The sequence below is a fragment of the Solea solea genome, chromosome 3 (assembly GCF_958295425.1).
Source record: "Solea solea chromosome 3, fSolSol10.1, whole genome shotgun sequence".
Classification (NCBI taxonomy): domain Eukaryota; kingdom Metazoa; phylum Chordata; class Actinopteri; order Pleuronectiformes; family Soleidae; genus Solea; species Solea solea.
The window spans coordinates 20,927,014-20,949,530 of record NC_081136.1 but is presented as its reverse complement, the minus strand read 5'-3'; the positions used below and the strand labels follow the sequence as shown (position 1 = coordinate 20,949,530).

At 39.7% G+C, this 22,517-nt stretch overlaps 1 protein-coding gene across 1 annotated transcript in view; it reads left to right on the top strand.

Annotated features, from left to right (window-relative positions):
- Window positions 1-22,517, top strand: part of cog5 (component of oligomeric golgi complex 5) — a 67,152-nt gene that overhangs the window by 21,403 nt on the left and 23,232 nt on the right. Inside the window, exon 7 of the mRNA XM_058624176.1 lies at window positions 13,381-13,511. Coding sequence (XP_058480159.1) covers window positions 13,381-13,511 — 131 coding nt within the window. The remainder of the gene's footprint in view (window positions 1-13,380; window positions 13,512-22,517) is intronic.

Below are 22,517 nucleotides of genomic sequence, written 5' to 3'. Positions count from 1 at the left end.
CTCATTAAAGAGCGCAGGTGGGAAACGGTGGCCATGACGATACTAATGGTAGCATCCTTCCTCTCAGGACTTTGGGCACTCCCTCCACTGTTTGTGTTTGCATTTCACCTACCGGATGAATACATGCTTAATTGTGCCAATCTGGCTACCATTTTACCAGTAACTGTTTTCCCATTGTTGCTTGGTGAGCTAAAGTGCTAGAAATCCATTAACAAGGGTTACATGGTAGCATTGCTGACCAAAGGAAACAAGATATGACTTCAGAATTGAAATCAGAGCCCATCTGTTCTCTTCTGGGTTATCCGCTGACAAAAAAAGAACTCCTAGTTTTATATTTGGGCTCTTCATCTCCCACATTCTGCCTGTTTATTCTTGTCATCTAAGCAGAGACTCTTATACTGACACGTGCAGCTCAGTGGGGGGCATGTTTTCTCCGAGATCCAAGTATCAGTAAGGAGAGGGAGAAAAAGAGATGATTGTAGATGTTTCTTTCTTGAGACAGGTCACAGACCAAGATAGAAATGACAGATTTGATGTGTGAGAGGCAAGTTTCACACCTTAAATTGCTGTAAGCTCAATTTATTGCAGTAGAAAATATGTATAAACCAAAAGGCTGTTTGCTTTTATCACATCTCCAGTTGTGCTATTCTAAACAGAAATGCATGTGATTGAAAGTAAGCTTTCTCGACGTGAGTGCTTAATTTATTAAAGAGCAGTCATGAACTTTGATTGCACTCCGATCATGCAAGGGCAGTTACCTTGTTAAATCAAATAATGACCGCTCAAATGGTTTTACACTCACTCATTCACATTCACACCACCATGTATTAGTATTCTACCCAAGGACGCATGAGTCAGATTAAGGATTGAACTACTGACCCTCCAATTAGCAGATAACCCACACCACCTCCAGACTCTCAGCTGCGCCATTAAAAGTTTGTTGTTGTGAAAAACATTCAGTGGCAATTTAAATATGTATCCCTATCGAAAGTACAATTACAAAATATTCAACAACTTTTATATTTGGAAAACGGCAACGTCAATGCGAGCAAATTCAAGAAAAATGTATACATTTATTTCACCTAAACTTGACCAAGTATCCTGTGTATAACCTGAAAAGGTTATGTGAGGGTATGACATACCTTGGCTCAATTGGAGTCATAAAAGCCTTTGTTTTTACTACGCAGTAAGAGCAGCGGTCTTTTGAAATGAAGTAGGCTATGGTTATTCTTTTTACTTGTTCAGAATCGGCTGGATGTTTATTAAAGTGGTGCAATGTGTGCTGGTCAGCTGCTGTTCCATTTCCTTTAACTCGGGGTGACAGCGGTTGCGTCCTTGCATTTTCAAAAAATTGCACAGCATGCATATTATCTGGGTCTTGTCAAGCTGCTTTTCCCCCGGCACACTGTAGAATCCAAAGTGTACTTAAATGCTCGCTTGCTGCTCCATGCTAACACTGCTAACTCAGTGCAGTGTTTGAGAAGTTGTTTTTAAAAAGTGGTGTCTGCTCGTTACTCTTTACTTTGTGAACAAAGTAGTCTGTTACTTTACTTAGTTACACTCTATGGAAAGTAACTTTTCATGTTACTTGTTACCTTTACGTTACATTACCTTTACGGTACCTTTGCTCTTTATGCTACTAGCCTTTGTCACGTACCGTGTGAAATGAGTGCTTGTGACTACTGTTTAAGTGCGCAGATGAGAAGGCAGTGTTGCTGTCAAATCTGTCCCTGGGAAAAGTAACGTTGCGCTGAATTGAAAAAGGAACTACGTTTCGTTACCAAATTTTCAGTTAAATTTTTAATCTGGGAAAAAGAAGTTACTTTACGGTAATACGTTACACAACACTGGAGTAGAGCTAGCTCGCTGATGCAATGCTCACTGTTGTACTGTTGCAGGAGAGAGTGTCTGCGTTTACGTTAGTGATTGTAAACTAAATCAACATTTTTGGACGTTTTTGAATCAATTTAGAATCTTTGATGATAAGAATCATGATTTATTGACACCTCTAGGTATTGGTGTCGACCACAAAAGTTGAACCATGAATGCACACATGATTCCCAAATAAGATTTTTGAAAAGGAGTATAAAATCTACTTTTTGTGTGAAACCCTTTCTGTGCTCTGAGGAAAGAGCTTTTTTCTGATGGTGACTGGCTACAGGAAGCTGTAGCTGCTTTTCAGTAAATGTCTTGTTAACTGTGGAAAAAATGGATGATTATAACATACTGTGCTTGTTGCCACAAATGTAGTGACACCTCATAGCAAAGAACATGACAAAATGGCGTTTTCCTTGTCGTAATGACACCTAATCTTTGATAGAGATCAGTTTGGTACAGAGCACAAAAGCACAAGTCACTTTGAAGAAAGGTGGTTCTTGTTCATATACTATGGCCAGCATGTTAAAAGGAATTCATACGATAAAAATGGGTGAGGAAGAAAACCGGTATGATAAAATGTAAACACTCTTTCTGATATTCAGTGTGATCACATTTGCATCAAACAGAATGTAAAATGTATTTTTCATTGTGCCTTTAAGAAAATGCACATGGTGTCATTTCATAGTTTACAATAGTGGTGGTGATACAGTGCAGCCTGACAGTCTCTGTGCTTCTTTATGCATGCTCTGTTTAAGAAGCTGCAGACATTCTTTCTCTTGAAAGCCAAAAAACACAACTTCCTGCATAAAACAAGCAGTCTGTTTTGTGTTGTCACATGGCTCATAAATATTTGTCAGACAATGTGTGTTCTTGAGCTTAAAGAAAGAATCAAACAAAAATGACATAAGCTATAGTCGCATGCAAGCATTGAATTTGGTTTTGGGGGAGAGAGTAGACTTTATATTCAGCAGAGAAGCATATGAAACATTTGACCAATTCAGCCTTCAGTACTGTGAATTGTCTTCATTATCACTTCAACTGTTGATTAATTGATTAGTTGTTTGGTCCGTATATTCAGACCCGTCGCCAGACCTCAGTCTTAAGGTGGGCCTATGAAATGCATGGGGGGGCACAATTATTATTATTATTATTATTTTATTATTAAAATATTTTTTATTATCATATACTCTATTTGCGCAGCATGTAATCATCACGTTAAACATAACCAACAGCAATATGACCAGGTATAGCCTACAACCAGCGCGTAATTTGTAAATCATAAGGTGCCGGAACGCAAAGTATACATATGACAGCGCAGGGATGATGAGACGGACACAGGTCCCGGAACGCATACAGAAAACGGTGCTGAATAACAACACGCAAATGCCCACTTACAATGCTGTGGGACTTACAAACCTCTGTTTAAAATAATATCCATGGTATAAATGTTATGACAATAATTTACAATAATTAAATGCCCACTTAAACTTAAAACTTAAAATGTAATTAACATATGTATATCAAATCATTTCACTTCTCGCAGTTCAGTTGCGAGGCGCACGAAGAAGTTTCTACGTGTAATCAACGCATGTTTTTTATAAAGAACTGAGGCATTTATTTAACTTCATTTATTAATTTATTTTTTATTAAAATATACAGTACAATGTGGAAATAGCTATATTACAGCACTGTAGAGTAGTGTGTGTGTATATATATGTATTTATGTACATATTTGAATACAGATACAATGACTGTGAGACTTTAATATAAATCTAAAATTCAAAGATAAAATAAATAAAACATTAACAATATACAAACTTTTAAACTGTCAGGTCAAAACGTTTACATTAAAAACAAAATAACACATCAACAACAAATCTATCGATCACACCAAGCATCTAATGACAGCGACGTCTGAGCCAGCGGATCATTTCATCAGGACAGGCCGAGATAACGCTGCCCTGCACCAGGCACTGTGAGCGCCAAGCGTCCGCAGAGGCGGAGCTGATCACCGCCGACAAACGTCGCTGCCAAACTATAATTACGTCATATCTTAATACACAAACCACGATGTTTGAATTCTAAATGACTAATTTCTCGCATCAAATGATCTTAAAACTGCGTTCCTGGTCACAGAAAAATATTTATTTCAGATCTATATTTGTATTATCTGCTGCTATGTTCCACCAAAATGCATTCTGGGATACATGGCTTTCCCAAGTACACTCCACCCGATGCATACTTGGTAAACTGGGCGGAGCGAGAACACTTCCGGGTTTGAGAACCATACTCGCTGTTCACAGACTTGAGAATTGGAACAGAACTTGGACTGAGGCTGTACGGGAGTATGCAAGTACGCACATACTGGTCCTTGTCCGTACGCACATAGGATGTATGGATATTGAGAAACGGCCAATGTCTGTCTTCTGTATTTCCTTCAGCTAACTGCAACTCCCAGTTTTTTTAAAAGCCTTACTTCAACTGCAGAAGTCACAGAGTTCACTGAAACTAATCTGATTCACGCGTTAAAGTAAATGACTTGGATAAATGAACTGCTGTTTTTAGCCTCTCTGATAAGTAAGATGCAGATACCTCCATCACCAAGGTGATGCTGAAGGGGAGAACAAACTACCATGCTACAACTTTGAATGCTGTAATAATTGTTATGTCATAAAGTATTATTCGCACATGGGTATCTTTGAATATCGGTTATATTCTTGTCATTGCCCAATGAAGAATGAGCTGGATCATTTTCCCCCCTGCACTGAAAGTGGGCACATCTGTTTCACAGCACAATATATCCCCCAGGAACAAACACACAAGAAGTCTATTTTAGCCATCTAACGTCTAAAGCACACAGAAAGTACACTCGGTGTCTAAGCTACTTTTAGTTTAACTATTGAAAAAAATGTTGCTGTATTAAGTGAAAGACAATTGATACTTTCTATGTCCACAAGTCAGCTGGGTCCATCATGACCCTCTTCTTCTATCGGCTTCTCCCTTTAGAGGTCCTCCTTCACAACATCCATAAACCTTTTCTGTGACCTTTGTGGCCTCTTTTCCACCATCTTCAACATCCTTTGTCCAATATAATCACTATCCCTCCTCTGCACAAGACCTAACCATCTCATCTTTGCCTCTCTTACTTTATTTCCAAACCGTTCAACCTGAGCAGTACTGTCCATCCTGGCCACTCCCAACGAAAATCTCAGCATCTTCAGCTTTCCCACCCCCAGCTCTGGCTCCTGTCTTTTAGATCCTGAGTATGTGTGAACCCTATCTACCAACCATATAAAGTCTGTATTAAACACTGTTGTTTGAGTTTCACAGTTTTTTTTCTTTTCCTGGTCTCCTCAGTAATATGTTCCATAATCTACAGCAATGTACCAAAGTTAGGTACCTAGAGCTTTCTACCAATACCTGCCCCTGTGCTATTTCTTAGTTAACCACATATCCACTGGCTTTACTGCAGCCCACCCTTCTATATTATATGCAACTCTATGTAACTCTACATAACATCTACCCTTCCCAAGGTTCACATAGGCTGTGTTTCCAGCGAGTGAAAGCAGTACTGTATGTATTTTCTTTGCATTTCCGGAGTAGTACCAAAATAACCCGCCCCAACTGTTCCATTAACCTCTTTCATACAAGAGCCCCGGTACAGGGGGCAGCGCAAAATGCGTGGCGATACAGGCGATCTCTGCACACAGTAGGAAGCACCAATCCTAACATGTAGCATGCCAAAATGACGTGAAGAAACTCAGCTTAAAGCCTCTACCAGCATAGCCACCTAAAGGAAACACAAGTCAAACCCCAAGTAATTATATGGGCATATAACAAAAATGCGAAAACAGCGTATGTCCATTTCCATGTGTCAAGATGTCATGTGAAAGCAGATTCTGCTGATTACAAAGATGTATGTCTCATCACTGTGTGACGAAAGCGCCGCAAGCTAGAAGCCAGACAGTACCAAAAAAAAGTTTGCAAAATCATAAAGTATGTCTTTCGTTGGCTGTTCCGTGGTCAAAAATCTCCCAAAAATCTATTTCCTGCTGGAAAAAACGCTGCTAATGTCAACCCCTATGCGAATCAGCAAGTTCCTGGTTGTTTACATAAAGACAGATGTGTTTTAGAGTGGAGTATGTGTTCTTTGTTCGATATACTATATACAGTATGGATTTACTTCCTTCTGGTCCATCATTGGTGTTTCTAAGGGGAATTTTGGTGCCACCCCCAAATTCCACTGACTGTGATTGATCGATAGAGGTGTCAATCATCCAAATCGAACATTGGGTTGCTGAGATATTTGCATGCGTAGACCCTCATTTCACTTTTACTCATGGTTGCGCATAACGCACACAGTTGATCACGTCCAAGGCATTTTTACACCGTTTTTTGAGATGAAACTTTAGAATTAGTGAGATTAGTTATAGTGATCAAGGTGATGATAATGATGATGATGACGTGTTCATGCCAGCTTCATCCACCACTTCTGTACGGTGGCCGACGGGCAAACGCACTGCAACGACCCAAAACACATGCAGGAGGAGAAACAAGCTGCATATTCACAAATGCTGCAGATTCCCAAAACACTGGCAAGTCCCAAAATGCTGGCAAGTCCCAAAACACCGGCAAGTCCCAAAACGCCAGCAACTCCCAAAACTATATGCAGCTTGTTTCTCCTCCTGCATGTGTTTTGGGTCGTTGCAGTGCGTTTGCCCGTCGGCCAACGTACTTCTGGCCCGTTTACTGGTATTCCTATAGCCAAGTGCTGTACATCTGCTCCAGCATCTCTCCCTCAGCTTTGTATATATATTTATATTAGAACTTTTTTGTTAGTAAGAAATATATTCCCTTTCGAGTCAAATTTCATTTATCTTGTATGGTCTTAGTTGAATAGGGAAAATCTGTAGATTTCTGGGTGAATTTTCAAAATAAGTCAAAATAAGTTGAATTTGAATGGATCCATAACCATAGTGATAAATCAGTGAAATATAATTAGTATTCAAGTCTGGAACCTGAGAAAGGTGAAATGGTACATATGGTGCTACAAACCGAGCAGGGATAAAAAGAGCTGCTGAATGTCTTCCATTGTTGTCTGTTGTGTCACGTTCGATGTCGTCGTTTGCTGTCATCATACTGCAATGAATTTCATGCTACGTATCTCACTGATACTGCCATCGGGCAGCATCTGTACCCTACCAAGTAAAGGTACTATTCTGTATTGGTTCATATTACGGTTGTGATGATGCTTCTTTACAGTTATGGAAGATATTTCCACCACTAACTCATTTAAAGACCAAAACATCTGTGCTTGTGTGTATATCCCCCCGACCAAATTATGACACAAGTCACCAAGAACCAAATTCTGATTTTCCCCTCTCTCTTAACACACCTGAGCATATATGAACAAGCAAAGCGATGCTGGGCTCAGCTGTTCCATCGTGGTCTCTGGCAGGCTTTGCACTTGGGTTGAGGCTTTGAGTGGATTGCTTTTGTATTTAATATGGCTTCTATCCAATTCCTCAACCCCTGTGTACCCCAGTGTGCCACCTGCCTGATAATATGCTCCATCTCTATGTGTCTTTGGGAAGAATAGACATGCAGCTCCAGACAAATGGCAAATCTAAAAGGGTGTGATATCCGTCCTAACACCCCACAATTCAACACCTTTCCTCTCACAACCAGAGCCTGGTTTTCATTTATCTTTTGATCCTCCTGTTTTATAAAACAGCTATCAGAAAGATGCTAATACTCAGTGTGCAATTCAAATCAGTATTGTAGTGTAAAAGACATTATAAATGACATAGCTGCCATCTGCCTTGTTCAGATAGATACAGTAGATAGATATTAAGGTAGCAAAAAACACTATTAATGTATATTTATGTATGTATGCATATATATGTATGTATTTCTCTGTGTATATATGTAAACATAAATACATACATATATATGTATAAGAACACATATATGTGTTTTTTTATATATATATATATATATGTATGTATATAAAAATTAACATCCACAGGTTGGAAAAAGTCCATGCTTCAAGCGAGTTCGACAAACAACAACAATGTGGCTACAAACAAGTGTAGCCACATGAAGATAAGAGTTTTGTACAAAAACAGGACATTAAAGAGTGAATAATTATACATTTCATTGAATGTAAAAAAAAAAAACGTAGGCGTAAACCACATGTATGTTTGATGCATATGAGGAATGTGAGTGATCAGCAGCAGGCATCACAGCACAAAAAGAAGAGCTGAAAGGGTTTTCACCACAATAATTTCCATCACTGAATTCCTGACATCTTTCTCAGGAAGGTGGCAGCTGCATTATGGATAAAGGAACACTCAGTTAAAGCGTGCCTGGGATCTTTGACCTTAGACCAATTTAGTTAATATAAGCTGCTGCTGTCGCCGCCGCTTCTGCTGCCACCACTGCTGCTGCACTGAGTTTGTCTTAGCCTGTTTCTGGCAAGCAACTGTTGCCATGGTTACTGGTTGTGTTGTTTCCAGACATGTGCAGTGTAAATGACAATCAATATGCACACAGTGAACTGCCACACATGTACTCAGGCTAGCTCAACTAGTGTAACTGAACCTCACCTAAAACGAAAATTCATATTTGTCAGAACCCAACCCAACTCATAAGGTTCTGCCAGGTCATGATAGGCTGTGGTTGTATCCACACTCTTGATTGAGCTTACCACTGCCCAAAAAGTATAGTTAGTATAAGAAAGGGCTGGGGTAACCCTGAGCAAGGTACCCAACCCACATTGCTCCCCGGGTGCTACTCAATGTGGCAGCCCACTGCTCCTAATTCTAGGATGGGTCAAATGCAGAGGAATAATTTCCCTAAGGGGATTAATTAGATTAAAAATTATTAAAAATTCTTAAATGGAGGCTTATGTCCAATAATTCCTTTCGATAATTTTGCCTGGCCTGGCGAACAATATTATATCTATATTGTGACATGAGACAGATTTTTCCTGGTTTTATAGGCTGTTGCATTGATAATTTATTATATTGAATAGATGTGTGAAATACACCAAATATTATACATTAAATATTATACTGATTAAAAAATAAATAGAATCGATAAAATTATATTGTAAAAAAGTCACCGAATACATTCATTTTAAGTCTAATTATTTGTGTCATAGCAGAACTTGACCGTAGTTATAGTCAAATTCATTGTTTGTAACACATGTAATTATCCTTCAATTAACATTAAAAAGCCAAATAAATAAATCAGGTATTATCTAAAAAAAATGAAGGTAATAGCTGTATTTTAAGCATTTAAAACAGATCATAAACAGTAGATATTTTATTTTAGAGTGTATTTACAGTATTGTCACTTTCCTTTGAGAAGCATTAACTTTATATCCTCTTAGAGCTAGGGGTGGGCAATAGGGCATGAGCAAATATCTCTAATTGTTGGATTTTGATGATAACGATATTTAGTCAATATCCTATTTTAATAGTTTAAGTCATTGTTGCTTACAGATTATATTTATGGACACAGTGTTTCAGGAAAACAACTCTTTATTTTCTTTAATCTTTAGCATTCAAGTAAAAAGACTTAACTGAATAACTGAACTACAGTGTAGAAACATTGAACTCTGGCTAAACAGTCAGATGCTCGACTGTTGTGCAAAAACAGGCAAGAGCAAATAATAAAATAATTTCGAAGACTTAGTTGCGTGGGCTGGTGTCTCCATGTTTCATCCCTACTGGCATAACCAAGCATGGCTAACCTGTGTGGCAGGGAGGATGCTAGCACTAGTGGTCATGTAACACTGAATCGTGCTCACCGATGCTGTAAGGTGGGCTTCTGCTGCATGCAAATGTGTAGCGTTTTAGTGTGTGTTTTATCGGTCATTTCAATACTTGAGAATCTGCATATCTTTAAAACAACAATCGCCATGTTATATCAGATGCTATATCTTGCCCACCTTTAGATATAGCCTAAAAAATATTGAAATATTATTTATAAGCCAGGTCGCCCAGCCATAGCAGGGTCTACAGCGTGATATAATATAATACTCACACTAACTGATCTATTGAACAATCAAGCGAATTGATCAAGCAATCCCTGATCTGTATATGTTATATGTTATTATGAGAATATGGCAGACTGCTACAGTCAAGATAATAACTGGAAACTCTGGGTATTATGGCTATTATTCATCATTATTCATGTTTAGTTGCATTGGTTACATTGTTGATGGTGTCCTATTCCGGTGTTGGCTTTGGATGGATTTTGGGCATCACGCTGCAAGTTTTGGATTTTAAATAAAACTAGCTGTCTGTCATTTAGGGGTGGGTCAAAATAGTGATTCAGTGTTATATCGTCGTCCTTCCTTGTGCAATATGGTAATCGATACACCAGGGCAAATATCGATATTTTAAGTTGTCTCAGGCAGAAGGGAGTGAGAAAGAGACTGTGCTTCAGAGGGTTTGTGAAAGCTCACAGGGCTCAACTCAAATGATTGTGTTGCAAGACAATGTATTGATGTATTGCTTTATGATTATCTTGCAATATATTGATTATCATAAAATTGTATTGGTATTATTGGTGTCGTAGATCATGTATTGCTTATCATATCGTGAAGTACCCTGTGATTCCAACCCCAAGTATCATTCTATATGGGTGTTCATACTTCTTACTTTCAACTCCATTGTGGTGCAGCACAGAGGCAACACTATAACAGAGAAACAAAGTGTAAATATCTAAACACTTACAAGCCAGTGCTGTCTGTATGGAGAAGTATAATGACCTCAGATTTAAAAGTAGAAAAGTTACAGGTCATCCAGGACTTAATGTCTCTGAGACATTCCTGGAGTTGAACAACCTGATTTATTTCATCCGGCCTCATTGATAAATATAGCTGTGTGTCATCTGCATAACAATGAAAGTGTATGTTGTGCTTCCTAATAATGTTTCCTAGAGGAAGCATATATAAGGTAAAAAGTATAGGCAACTCTAGCTTTGTGTAGGGCTTTTTTTACAAAACCATCTTTCCAGGCTATATAAAATTCCTCTAGGTTACTGGAACGCCATTTTCTTTCTAATCTACGTAACGCCTGTTTAAAAGCGCGAGTATTGGAGTTAAACCATGGTGCTCGTCTCATCTGATTCACCACTTTCTTTTTCAGAGGGGCAACGCAATCTAATGTAGTACGCAGTGAGGCCGCTGTACTTACTTATCTATGAGGGCGGGAGTAAAATCACAAAAGGTACCTTCAGATGTACTGACATATGGCACCGAGTTAAATAAAGGTTGCACTGTCTCTTTGAATGTATTAATATTATTATCAGACATGCACCGGCTGTAGCTGTATTTCTTATTTATGTTATTGTAGTTCATTATTGTACAATTAAATGTGAGTAAATAATGATCAGTAAGGATTTTTGAGGAAATATGTTTAAGTTATCAATATCAATACCATAATTTAAAACAAGATCGGGGGTGTGACTAAGGCAATGAGTTGGTTTATTAACGTGTTGAATAAAACCAATTGATTCCAACAGCGAGTTTAATGCGCAGCTAAGACTATCACGGTCAACATCTACATGGATGTTGAAATCCCCTACAATTATGATTTTATCTGTCTTAAGCACTAAGTCAGATAAGAACTCAGAGAACTCTGATAGGAACTCTGAATAAGGTGCAGGTGGACGATAAACTTAACTTAAAGAGGCCATAGCATGGTCCTATCTCACTTACTGTGAGATATGGAGGTGTACTTACAAACATGAAGTCGTTTTTAGGGTCAAAAATGTCCTAGTCGCTACTAACGAGCCGTTGTACATGTCTCATCACTCTCGTCAGCTGCACTGTTGCAGACCAAAACCACACCCGCAGAACACGGACTGTCCTGTGATTGGCCAGCCAACGAGAGCTTTCCCACTGTCTTGTGATTGGCCAATTACCTGGAAGTGACGTAATTGGCACATTAGCTCTCAGACCCGGATGCACCGGTAGCATTTATCAAAACATTGAGTAATGCCATAATCCCTTACGCATTTGATCCAGAGTCTGAGATGATAAACACACATGCAAATGAAACACGAGCGTAGCGTGTAGCTTAGCATGTAGCCGGCTATCGCTAATGCTAAACGACAAAACAAGCACACCAAGACAGTTTTACGGTTTGTAAAAATTATAATATATGTATTGTTGGCTCTGCTCCTTCCTCTAAGTGAAGTTTGGTGCTATTATATTGCTACTTTCAACTGTAGAAGAAGAAGAAGAACTACCCTTGTTGTAGCTGCTGAGTTTATCGGTTGTACGGAGCTCAGCAGCTAAAACGAGAGTAGTTCTTCTACAGTTGGAAGTAACCAGACTCTAGTGCCTGGACTAGGAGGCGCTGCCGTTTAGAGGAGTGGTGAAATTCTCCAGTGACGTAACTAGTCAACCGAAGTGCCGTTCCGCTTCGTAGAGCTCAGGAAAACAATCAAACCCTGCCCTCTCAGCAGTGGATAAACTGATTTTTATGGACTTTTAGGGCTTCATAAACGAGGTAATGACGCAGATACACACAAAAACGCTTAATTAACGTTAATTGGCTTAACCTCCGGACCATGTCCTCATGAGTGGGTTGTCCACTTATCAGAAGTTTGTAGTTCAGTACACAGCTTGGAATCCCTTTTGTCTCTTGATGACTGCGAAGTCACAGAGTGGGAGAATGAGATGTGTGACAGAGAAGTGCTATAAATAGCAGCACTGCATGTGTGTAAAGCATTTTGAGTGGTTGTTAAGAGTAGATAATAAGTGCATGTTTATTAACAATAGATACATATAATATAATAATAAAATTCACTCTTAAGAATGAATACAGGAGGTGAAGCAACAGTTTTGACAAACTGATGTGATGCAGCTTTCACTGCTCTTCTGCATATAATAGTGTAATATAAATAGTTTGGTTAATGAACTGAGAAGTAAAGCAGGCATGATTAGTAATGGCCCCTCTCATCACTTTACAGTGAACTTTGTCCCTTTGACCCTCAGGGAGACAACACATATTACTGATGGACAATAGAAATTATAACAAAAAAGTGAATAATCCTGAAGCGTGTAAATATTGATGTTTAAGGATTTTTTTTATATTTACATTTACAAGATACATGATTTAATAACATGTTTAAATTCAAACATACATTCTCTCTCTCAACTAAAGACTTGTCTGCACCTACACACTATATGCATTTATATACTTATATACATTGCCAGATTAAAAACGAGGCCAAGCTAATAATGAGACAAGTTCATTAAAATATTTAAATAGTAAATAATTTCTTGTTTATGAACATATGACTGCAGTTTCTGCAGTGTATTTAGCATCACCCCAGATATATGAACCTTTCAAAATAACAGTCTGATATCTGACTCTGATATTTCATATATCCACACAAATATACATTAGCAGAAATTTAGTTACCTTGGTTTTCTGAGTATTGACTCATGTTTTCGATGTTTGTTTGCACTCTCTCCAGACTACCTGTCACAAGGCGTAGACCTGAGCGGCATTGAGGTCATTGAAAATGACTTGCTGATGATTAGCAGAGCCAGACTGGAGGTGGAGAACCAAGCCAAGAGACTGCTGGAGCAGGGCATGGAGATACAGGTACACACACACACAAATGTATTTTTGTATCTTAGTGAGGACACCTCACTGGGGCGACGGTGGCTCAGTAGTAGAGCAAGTCATCTTTCAACTCAAAGTTTGTGTGTTCGATTCCCTGCTCTGCCAGTCTACATGCCGATCTGTCCTTGGGCAAGACACTAGAACTAGCACATGCGCTATATGAAAGAATGAGTCATTGGGCATGAATGGGTGAATGGCAAATCTGTAGTATAAAGCAGCTTTGGGTGGTCATCAAGACTACATAAATACAAACCATAGACATTGATATTGCATTCCCCAGCCCCGTATCCTAGCCTTAACCATTGCAACTAATGGTGTTTTTGCATTATACAGTTTTGGCAGTACTCGGCTCTCCTCGACTCTAACTGTTTGGTTTCAGGCACGTCATTTTTCATTCGTACTTCATAGTACCTCCTCAATGGGGGCAGGGTCTTTTTAGCACAGCTGCTTGAAATTGCCATGACGCCTTTTTATACGCAACACAAACACGCAAACTAGTGACGGGCAAAGCAGTTCTTTTTGGTACTGAATCATTAGAATCAGTTCATTAAAAAGATTTGTTTACCGAATCGTTCAACCCTTCCTGCATGACAGGAGCGCAGACTCCGTCTGACACAGTCACTGAAGTATAATTGAACGGGTTGTGATTCGGCTCACGATCCCTGGCTTTTTAACTGATCTACAGATCTATGGTCACACTCATGACTCTTCCAGTGACAACACTCTCAGTGGCCAGCAGTCTGTTAACGTCTCATTTTAATATCGACTCAACTCGCTTGGAACCTCGTCAGAGCAGGCCCCACAAAAGCGCCAGGTACCAGGTACTATCCCTAATGGAGAAGCAAAAAAAAAACCAAGTAGAGTTGAGTAGTGATAAAACTTTATAATGGAAAAGTGCCATAAATGTCTAATCCTAAGCCTTACTTTATCTAACCTAAACCCGATTGTAACCCTAAAACCAGGTCTCAACCCTGAAAAAAAACTCTTTAATGTTGTTGGGCCCAGACAAAATGTCACCACAAGGTCAAAATGTCCTCACAAAGATAGATTTGTACATTTTGTTGGACCTCACAACAATATACAAATACAAGTACACACTCACGCATAAAGCTATTCTGCTTCGGACACTGCATTGACTTTCACTCAATTGGACAGCCTAACCAAGGCCTTATCCCCAGTCAGTCTAACCAGAACCAGAACCAAACGACTGTTTAGATCTTAGCCATAAACTTAACCAGTTCCTCAGAAATTAACCAAAGTGAACAGTAACAAGTGAGCAGATACCAGTATTAGTACAGCACTTTTTAAAATTGGTAATAAAAAAAAATAAAACTACAGCTTTCTCACCATTGATGGTTGATGCAATTTTTACATAACAGTACAACTTTTGGCAGTGTTCCAATTGAAAGTTGCTGCTCTTATCAGGGAAATTACAACCTTTGAATACAAATGCACCATATGTCCGAAAGTAGCAAAGACATTTGCTCGGTGCTGACGTTAGAGCTTCTCCCTCACTGTAAAACACGTGTGGCTCAGTGACACGTGACACATGACGTGTCATAAAACCTTTTTTTGTTTTGTTAATGGTATTTCTGTTGAGAAGCCAACCTTCAAGATAATCCTGATAACACCCTCGGAGGAAAGTGCCCTTTCAGAAGCACACAAGACTCCATTCAACTGTTTGTATTGGTTTACGAGCACTAGTGATGAGTAAACAGCATTTCATTGATTTTTGTTTTTATACAACATGTGTGTAAAAATCAATGAAATGCCTCTTTAACAGCAAATTGAATGGGAAGGACTCTACTAAACTATACAGAATTATACAGCATAATTAGGAATGGAATGGATATATGTCTTTTAAAATGACTGGCCTCTGTTTACAGTTAAGTTATGTCAGTGGGTTTTGATATAATCATACTGATCATAAAGCAGCTTGCACCCAAAAAGCAGAACATGTTCTCACTCTGGAAACGCCTACTCGGCTGGCATTCTCTGGCCTGCTACACTGTCATAAACCAAATGTAGTTGCTTCTCACTGTCTCCCATACTTAAATTTGTGGTCACCACTATAACATGAACACTGACTACCTCATAATCATTTACTTATTATGAACACTGTGTTGGATCGGCTAAATCCAAATTCTGTATATCAAAAGTTGAGGGATAGCCGAAGGTAGGGATGAGCTTATACGATACAGGGTTCCCATGGGTCCTTGAAATCCTTCAAAGCTTATGAATTAGAAAGAAAATGTTAAGGCCCTTGAACGTTATTGAAAATAGCCCTAAATAGACATGAGTCATTGAAAGTGCTTGAATTTCATGCAAAAAAGAAGTGAAGTTGATATTTAGGTAAATGTCTCCAACCGATGATGTGCCCTTGTTTGTTACCACGCCACCTACTGTTTCATGCACCCTGCATTGCTTTATGTAAGTATACAAGGACTAAGCAAAACAAAAGTTGAGTTGTAATTACTAGCAGTGTTGTGGGCACTGTACACGTCTCTCTCCACCATTGACATGAGATTCCATGCAGAACAGTTAATTAAAAATTACTTGATGCCTGGGAAATGCAAATTCTGGTGACCCTCACCAAAGAAAATTACAAAGACTGGCTTGCCCAAGTTCCAAAGACAATTAATTGACCAAATGTAGAGCGTGCTAGAAATTGATAAAAGTGGAGGCCATGGGCGAAGTGGCACTTACAAGTTGCCCTCCAAGCTGTATCAGCACATTCAGTCCCAGAATTTGAGGGAATTGGTCCTGAAAAGTCCTTGAATTGGATGTCAACGGAAGTTTGGGAACTCTGTACTCTATATCAGTATCGGTCCGATACTGGTCAAATTACAGACAGACAGACAGATAAAAATGTAAGATTTGATATGATCCAAAAATTCACATAAATACAGCAGTTTAAATAGTTTGTGTCCGGGGTGTGAGGGTGGCTCAACACCAGTCTCTCAAAGGATTTCATGACTACAGATGTCAGGGCGACAGGCCTGTAGTCATTTCATCCTGTGATGGCGGGCTTCTTAGGGACCAGGATGATGGTGGAGCATTTGAAGCAGGAGGGCACTTTGCACAGCTCCAGGGATCTGGGTGAAGATGGGGGGGCTAGTTGTCAGGTCCTGGATCTGTGGATCCTCCTCACAGATTGTAAGTGTCGATGGGTGGTGGGCGCAGCAGGCAGTCCTTTTGTGGAGGTGAGTGGAGGAGGTGAGTGGTTGTGAGGTGTGAAGTGCTGCTTTTCAAACCTGCTAAAGAAGTTGTTGAGGTTCTCAGCCAGTCAAGGATTTTTCTCAAGGTGGGGGGATAGGCTCCTGTAGTTGGTGATAGGCTGCAGGCCTCTTCAAACTGACGCAGGGTCGTCTTCTTGGTCAGTTTGTTCCTGGCCTGCTTGCACAAGGCCCCACTGCCGTAGGCCTCCTCCTTGGTCTAGCGCAGCTTCTTTAATTTTGGTGTGAACCATAGTTTATTATTACTGAATGCACGAAATGTCTTGGTTGGCACACACAGTTCCTCACAAAAACTGATATATGATGTCACAGTGTCAGTGAGTTTGTTCAGGTCAGTGGCTGCTGTTTCAAAGACACTGCAGTCAGTTCAGTCAAAGCAAGCTTGTAGCTCCTGCTTTGACTCCTCTGTCCTCTTCTTCACAGTTCTTACCACAAGCTTAGACGTTTTTAATTTCTGTCTGTAGTTAGGTATGAGGTGAAGCAGACAGTGATCAGAGAGTCCAAGAGTAGCCCGGGGAACAGCGCAATAGGCATCATTTAAAATAGTGTAGCGGTGGTCCAGTAAGTACAGTATTCTTTCTGTATTTTGGGAGTTTGTGGGTCAGGTTTGCACTGTTAAAATCCCCAAGAATAATGATGAGGGCATCTGACCATTATCTGGTCAGCCAGCAGTTGTTGAGCCTCTGACACACAGGCTTGTGGTGGGATATAAACTCCGACCAGAATGAATAAGGAAAACTCCTGTGGTGAATAAAAGGGTTTGCAGTTTATGGAAAGGGACTCCAGATTAGGGCCACATGACTTTTCCAACACTGGGACATCAGTACACCAATCTTTGTTTGCATAGAAGCATATTCCACCTCCTCTCTTTTCCCTGTGAGCGCTGCGGTCCGCTTGGAACAGCCAGAAGCCCGGTAGCTGAAGTGCACAGTCCGGGATGTGTTCACCTAGCCACATTTCGGTGAAACAGAGGGCGGCGGAACAAAGTCCAAGTTTTTTTGATTAACGAGCAGCAGCTCATCCATTTCATTTCCAAAGGAGCGGACATTCACCAGGTGTATGGACGGGAGTGGGGCACTTAGGCCCTGCTGGCGCAGCTTCACGAGCACTCCAGCACGCTTTCCCCGTCTCCGTCTCCTGTATATTATACAGAGAGCCGCCTCCAACCAAATGAAAAATGTCAGGGTCGGTGTAAACTGGAGAAAAAAACAGAGTTCCTCTGTGGTGAAAGTGACGGGAGTATAGCAGCAAAAAAAAAAACAAGTATTAGAGAGTGAAATACTGAGGCGGCCATCCACGGTGACATCTTCATCACATAATCTAAACCAACATCATTTTAGCTGAGTCATGTGGTGGGCTGTTAATTGCATCTTTATAGTAGAAGAATTGTTGTTACACAGTTGGGTAATATGTCTTTGAAATAGCTTGAAATGGCTAGCACAAACATGTCGTTAACAGCTTCATAGTTTAAAACATCTTAAATTACGGTATTGCGGCATTTTATTTGTAACCGCCTTTTCATCACACAAGGCAACAGGACAACACAGTAAACAGTAAAATGGAGTGTGATTACAGAGAGTAGGCTATTTTGAACAGGTGGATTTTGAGTCTGGATTTGTAGAGGGGAAGAGAGTAAGAGTTGCGGATGTCTGATAGCAATTTTGCCTCGTTCATTTTGTTGTGGCGTGAGCCAAACACAAACAAAACTGCAAAACTGAAGTGTAAAGCATGTTGAGTTGTCAATCAGCTGATTTACAATGATTCAGCCAATTGATAAATGACTTCGACTCGACAAAGCTACTTTTACAACTTTGTTATGACTGTGAATGTAAAAAGGGGGCTTTGAAAATCGGCCTCATTTTCATCTGTTTTATGTCCATCCATTCCAGTGTTTCCCCTACCATTATATTGGGGGGATGCCTTGCTAGTAGTAGCCAGAGTATCTCTGCCATACATCCATGGAGCAGAGCAGTAGCCCACCTGCTGCACCCCCTCCCCACGAGAAGCAGCACAGGTCCAGTCACTGTAGGGTGACAGGGTTCGACCCAACTTGGCTGTCAGAGAGGAAGTATTCCTCCTTGCTGGGGGAATTTATTATTTCTACTTGAATTTACCTTAAAGGTAATATTTTGCAATAGCAAAATGGCTGGTGACAGTGACAAATAAACAACACCGGGATGGCAGCGTTTATCTCAGGTTAAGAGAGTCTCTTAAACAGCGTTTAAGCTGTCTGACTGTCTATTTACCATCATTTTGGTAATGTTAAGGAGTCATTGTGCATTTTCTAGCAAACGGGAGTATTTTCTACTGGCATAAATTTCTTATATTTACGGGAAAACTTCATATACACGACTGCAAGAGGGCATGGCATCCGCTGTTACCCAGTTTAGAATAATCCCTGCACACAGTGACAGTTTCTTTTATCAGCTGAGGAAGTTGTTTATTGTGAAGATTATGTAAGCAGTTGGACATGCTGGCATAGCTGAGTGGGAGCAAGTTTCACCTCAGCGCTCTCTCTGTGCCAGCAGAGACCCTGTGGCCCATCTGTTGAGTGGGAGCTTCACTGACCCACGTAGAAGATCCTCTTCTCTTCTCTTCTCTTCTCTTCTCTTCTCTTCTCTTCTCTTCTCTTCTCTTCTCTTCTCTTCTCTTCTCTTCTCTTCTATTCTTTTGAGATGTTTGTGCTTCTCAAAGGAGAGTGATAATACACTGTATGCACTGTAAATACACTCTAAAATAAGATATCTGTTTATGATCTGTATTTCATGCTTAAAATACATTTCAGATAATACTTGGTTAATTTATTTGGATTTTAATGATATTTACTTTACTTTTAATCATTATATATTATATATCATTTATAATAGTTCATGGAAATGTATTCAATGTAATAAATATGATGATTATCAATGCAACAGTTGCAGTTATCACAGATACCTTAACACGATATGGCGCTATCCAATATGCATGACTATATCCCTATGATGGTGGGACCTGTTGTCTTGTCTCTTTTATACTCTAGTAATGAGGACAATAGGCATATTTTCCACAAAAGTGCAAACTTCGACTTATTGTCTCATAGTATTCTCTTCTTAAGTCCTTACTCTAACCCCCACTATTAGCCTTTTTTTTCTGGCCTACAGTTATTTATTCTGTATTTTGGTCCCCATTCAATTCCACGACAGCCATATTTAGACATGAGCTGCTGAAAATATCTGGAGACTTGGAGGTTGCCACTGCTATATGAATGATATAAGAAAGCAGCAGGAGGTTGTCTGGGTTTTCACAACAGCAGGAGAATATCCAGAGCATCATAGCAAGGGGTGGAGCCTGGTTTAAAGTTGCAGTGCATAACTTTTGGTTATTTTTTGTTTGTTTTTTGATGTTATTATTATGCCCCTGATTGGTCTTCATCAACAGAAGCAATACAATATTACTTGCATTTGCTACTTCTTTCTTCTGAAGAAAGGTGGGCAGTAAACATTTATCCCATCAGCTGACTGATTTTTTTCCCCACTTATACAACTTTTCATGGCTGCTTCTTTGTGTTTCATGCAACCTGTTTGTGGCCATCTTGCTTCACTAACTTCCCTCCATTTCTCCTCACATAAAACAAATTACAACACCACAAGGTATTTGTTTTTTATTTAAGAGTTACGTACTTTCGTACAAACTTTATTTTAAGGTTCTCTCATGAGCTCACTTGGACATTATCTGCAATTATGACTAGGGAACTGTCAGGAAAAGTTCCAGAAAATGTCCATAGCGACTTTTGGCGGACCGCAGAGTGAGCTTCTCTGCCTGGTGACAGATGATTGCACTGGGCGAGTCTATTTGACATGCGTCAGTACATGTGAAAAAAAGGAGAGATACAAAGGACCATTTAGCTGAATTAAAATGTGGAGCACATTTAATGTGTAAAGCTGTTACATGCTTTGACTCTTCTGCTAATTAAAGGTGAAAAAAACCTTGTCATTGATGAACAAAATAGCGGGAAACGAACAGTAAAAATGACTGAGAAGGCAGTAGAGGAACACAAGACTAGATAAATCTAAACACGCAGGAACAAGCTATCCCAGTTAACTCACTTGATGAAGCAAATTGAGCAATTAATGGAAGACGATAAAAATGTGCACACTGTAAAAAAACTGAAGAGGAATTTATGGACGATTAAAGGAGTTGGTTTGATCCAAAAAATATATGTGCTGAGCAGGCTGAAGATTGTGATAGACAGGTACCACCTGCTGTAGGTCTAAATTATCAAAGTTGACCAGTAGACGCCAAAGTAGATCTGCATCACAATGTGGAAGCACAATGTCGTCATCTTCTTCAGTCAGAATAAAGGCAGAAATGGAGCGGGCATCGTTAAAGGCAAAGGCTGCTGCATTTAAAAAAAAGTTGGCTATAGAATAGGAAGAAGCAGAGTGGCATGCACAAAAATGATGCAGGGAGGCTCAACTGCAAGCTGAAGAGTTTGAGGCCCAGCAAAAGAGATTAGAAACTGCAATAAAGGCAAAAAGGAAATGCATGCAATGGAGACCGTGCTTGCAGAGTCTGATGCTAAAATGGAGAATTTGCACAAATATAAATACACACAAGAAGACAAAAGTGTCATTGGAGCTGGTGTGCAGGCTAGTAAAGCAGATAGGAGCCCTACCTCTCAGCTACCATCACAGCACAGCTTAACAACACCCAGCATTAAACATGATGCTCCTCCTGCAGCTATTCAAAGGATCAGGACTAATGCTTGATGGACTTTGCCAAGCCATCTCTCAGCAAGCCAATGTCATAGAGTATCTTGTGAAGAATCACAAAGCATCTCTACTTATATCTCTACCATCTCTATATCTACCATGTCTTACCATTCCAACATTCAAGGGCAACTGTAATGCATCAAATGGTGACATTTATGTTTTTAATTGCACATGGTCCCTTTCAAATAAAATAAAATCAAATCAAAACTCACTGGAATATTAGACCATTGAACATGGAGTTCAGTGGTTCAAACAAACGTGATATCTGCCTCACCAGTCAGACATCCATCCAACCAAGCAGAAACTACGTGTTTTTGACTGTGGAGCAAGCTTTTGAGAAACATTATTGAGCCAACAGCTACTGCAGGGGCCAGATCTAAACAAGCTCTCTATTGGGGGTCCTCCTGAGGTTCATCACCAAGTGTTGCAACCAACCGATTTTGTGGATGAATTGTATCATGAGATGGCCAAAACAGAAAATGTTTCCATAGATGACGGTCTTAAGTCAGCTACTGATGAAGATACAGCCATTTGTGCTGAGCTGAAGAGTATGTTGGCAAAAGGTGGATTTCAGCTTACATGGTCAAGCAACAAGCACAAGGGTTTCAAGATCTGGATTTTGATGAAGACAACCTGCCAATTGAGAGAACATTGGGCATTCATTTGTGTGCCGAAGCAGACCAGTTCCTTTTCAAGATCAACCACAAACTAGGAAAGGCCTGTTTTCCCTTGTCAGTTCCATCTTTGACCCGTTGGGCTTTCTCGCTCCAGTAATACTGCCCACCAAAAGAATCTTTTAGTATTTTTGTTGACAGAAGTATAGCTGGGACGAAGAGATGCCAGACACTGTTGGATCTCAAGTCTGCCACAGCTTGAGAAATTCGGAGTTGACCGACGTTCAACAATTTTAAATAAATAACTTATTGTACCAAGAACTGTTTCTTGTTGATGTAATCTGTTTAATTGAATCACTGATATACTGTATATTTACATAG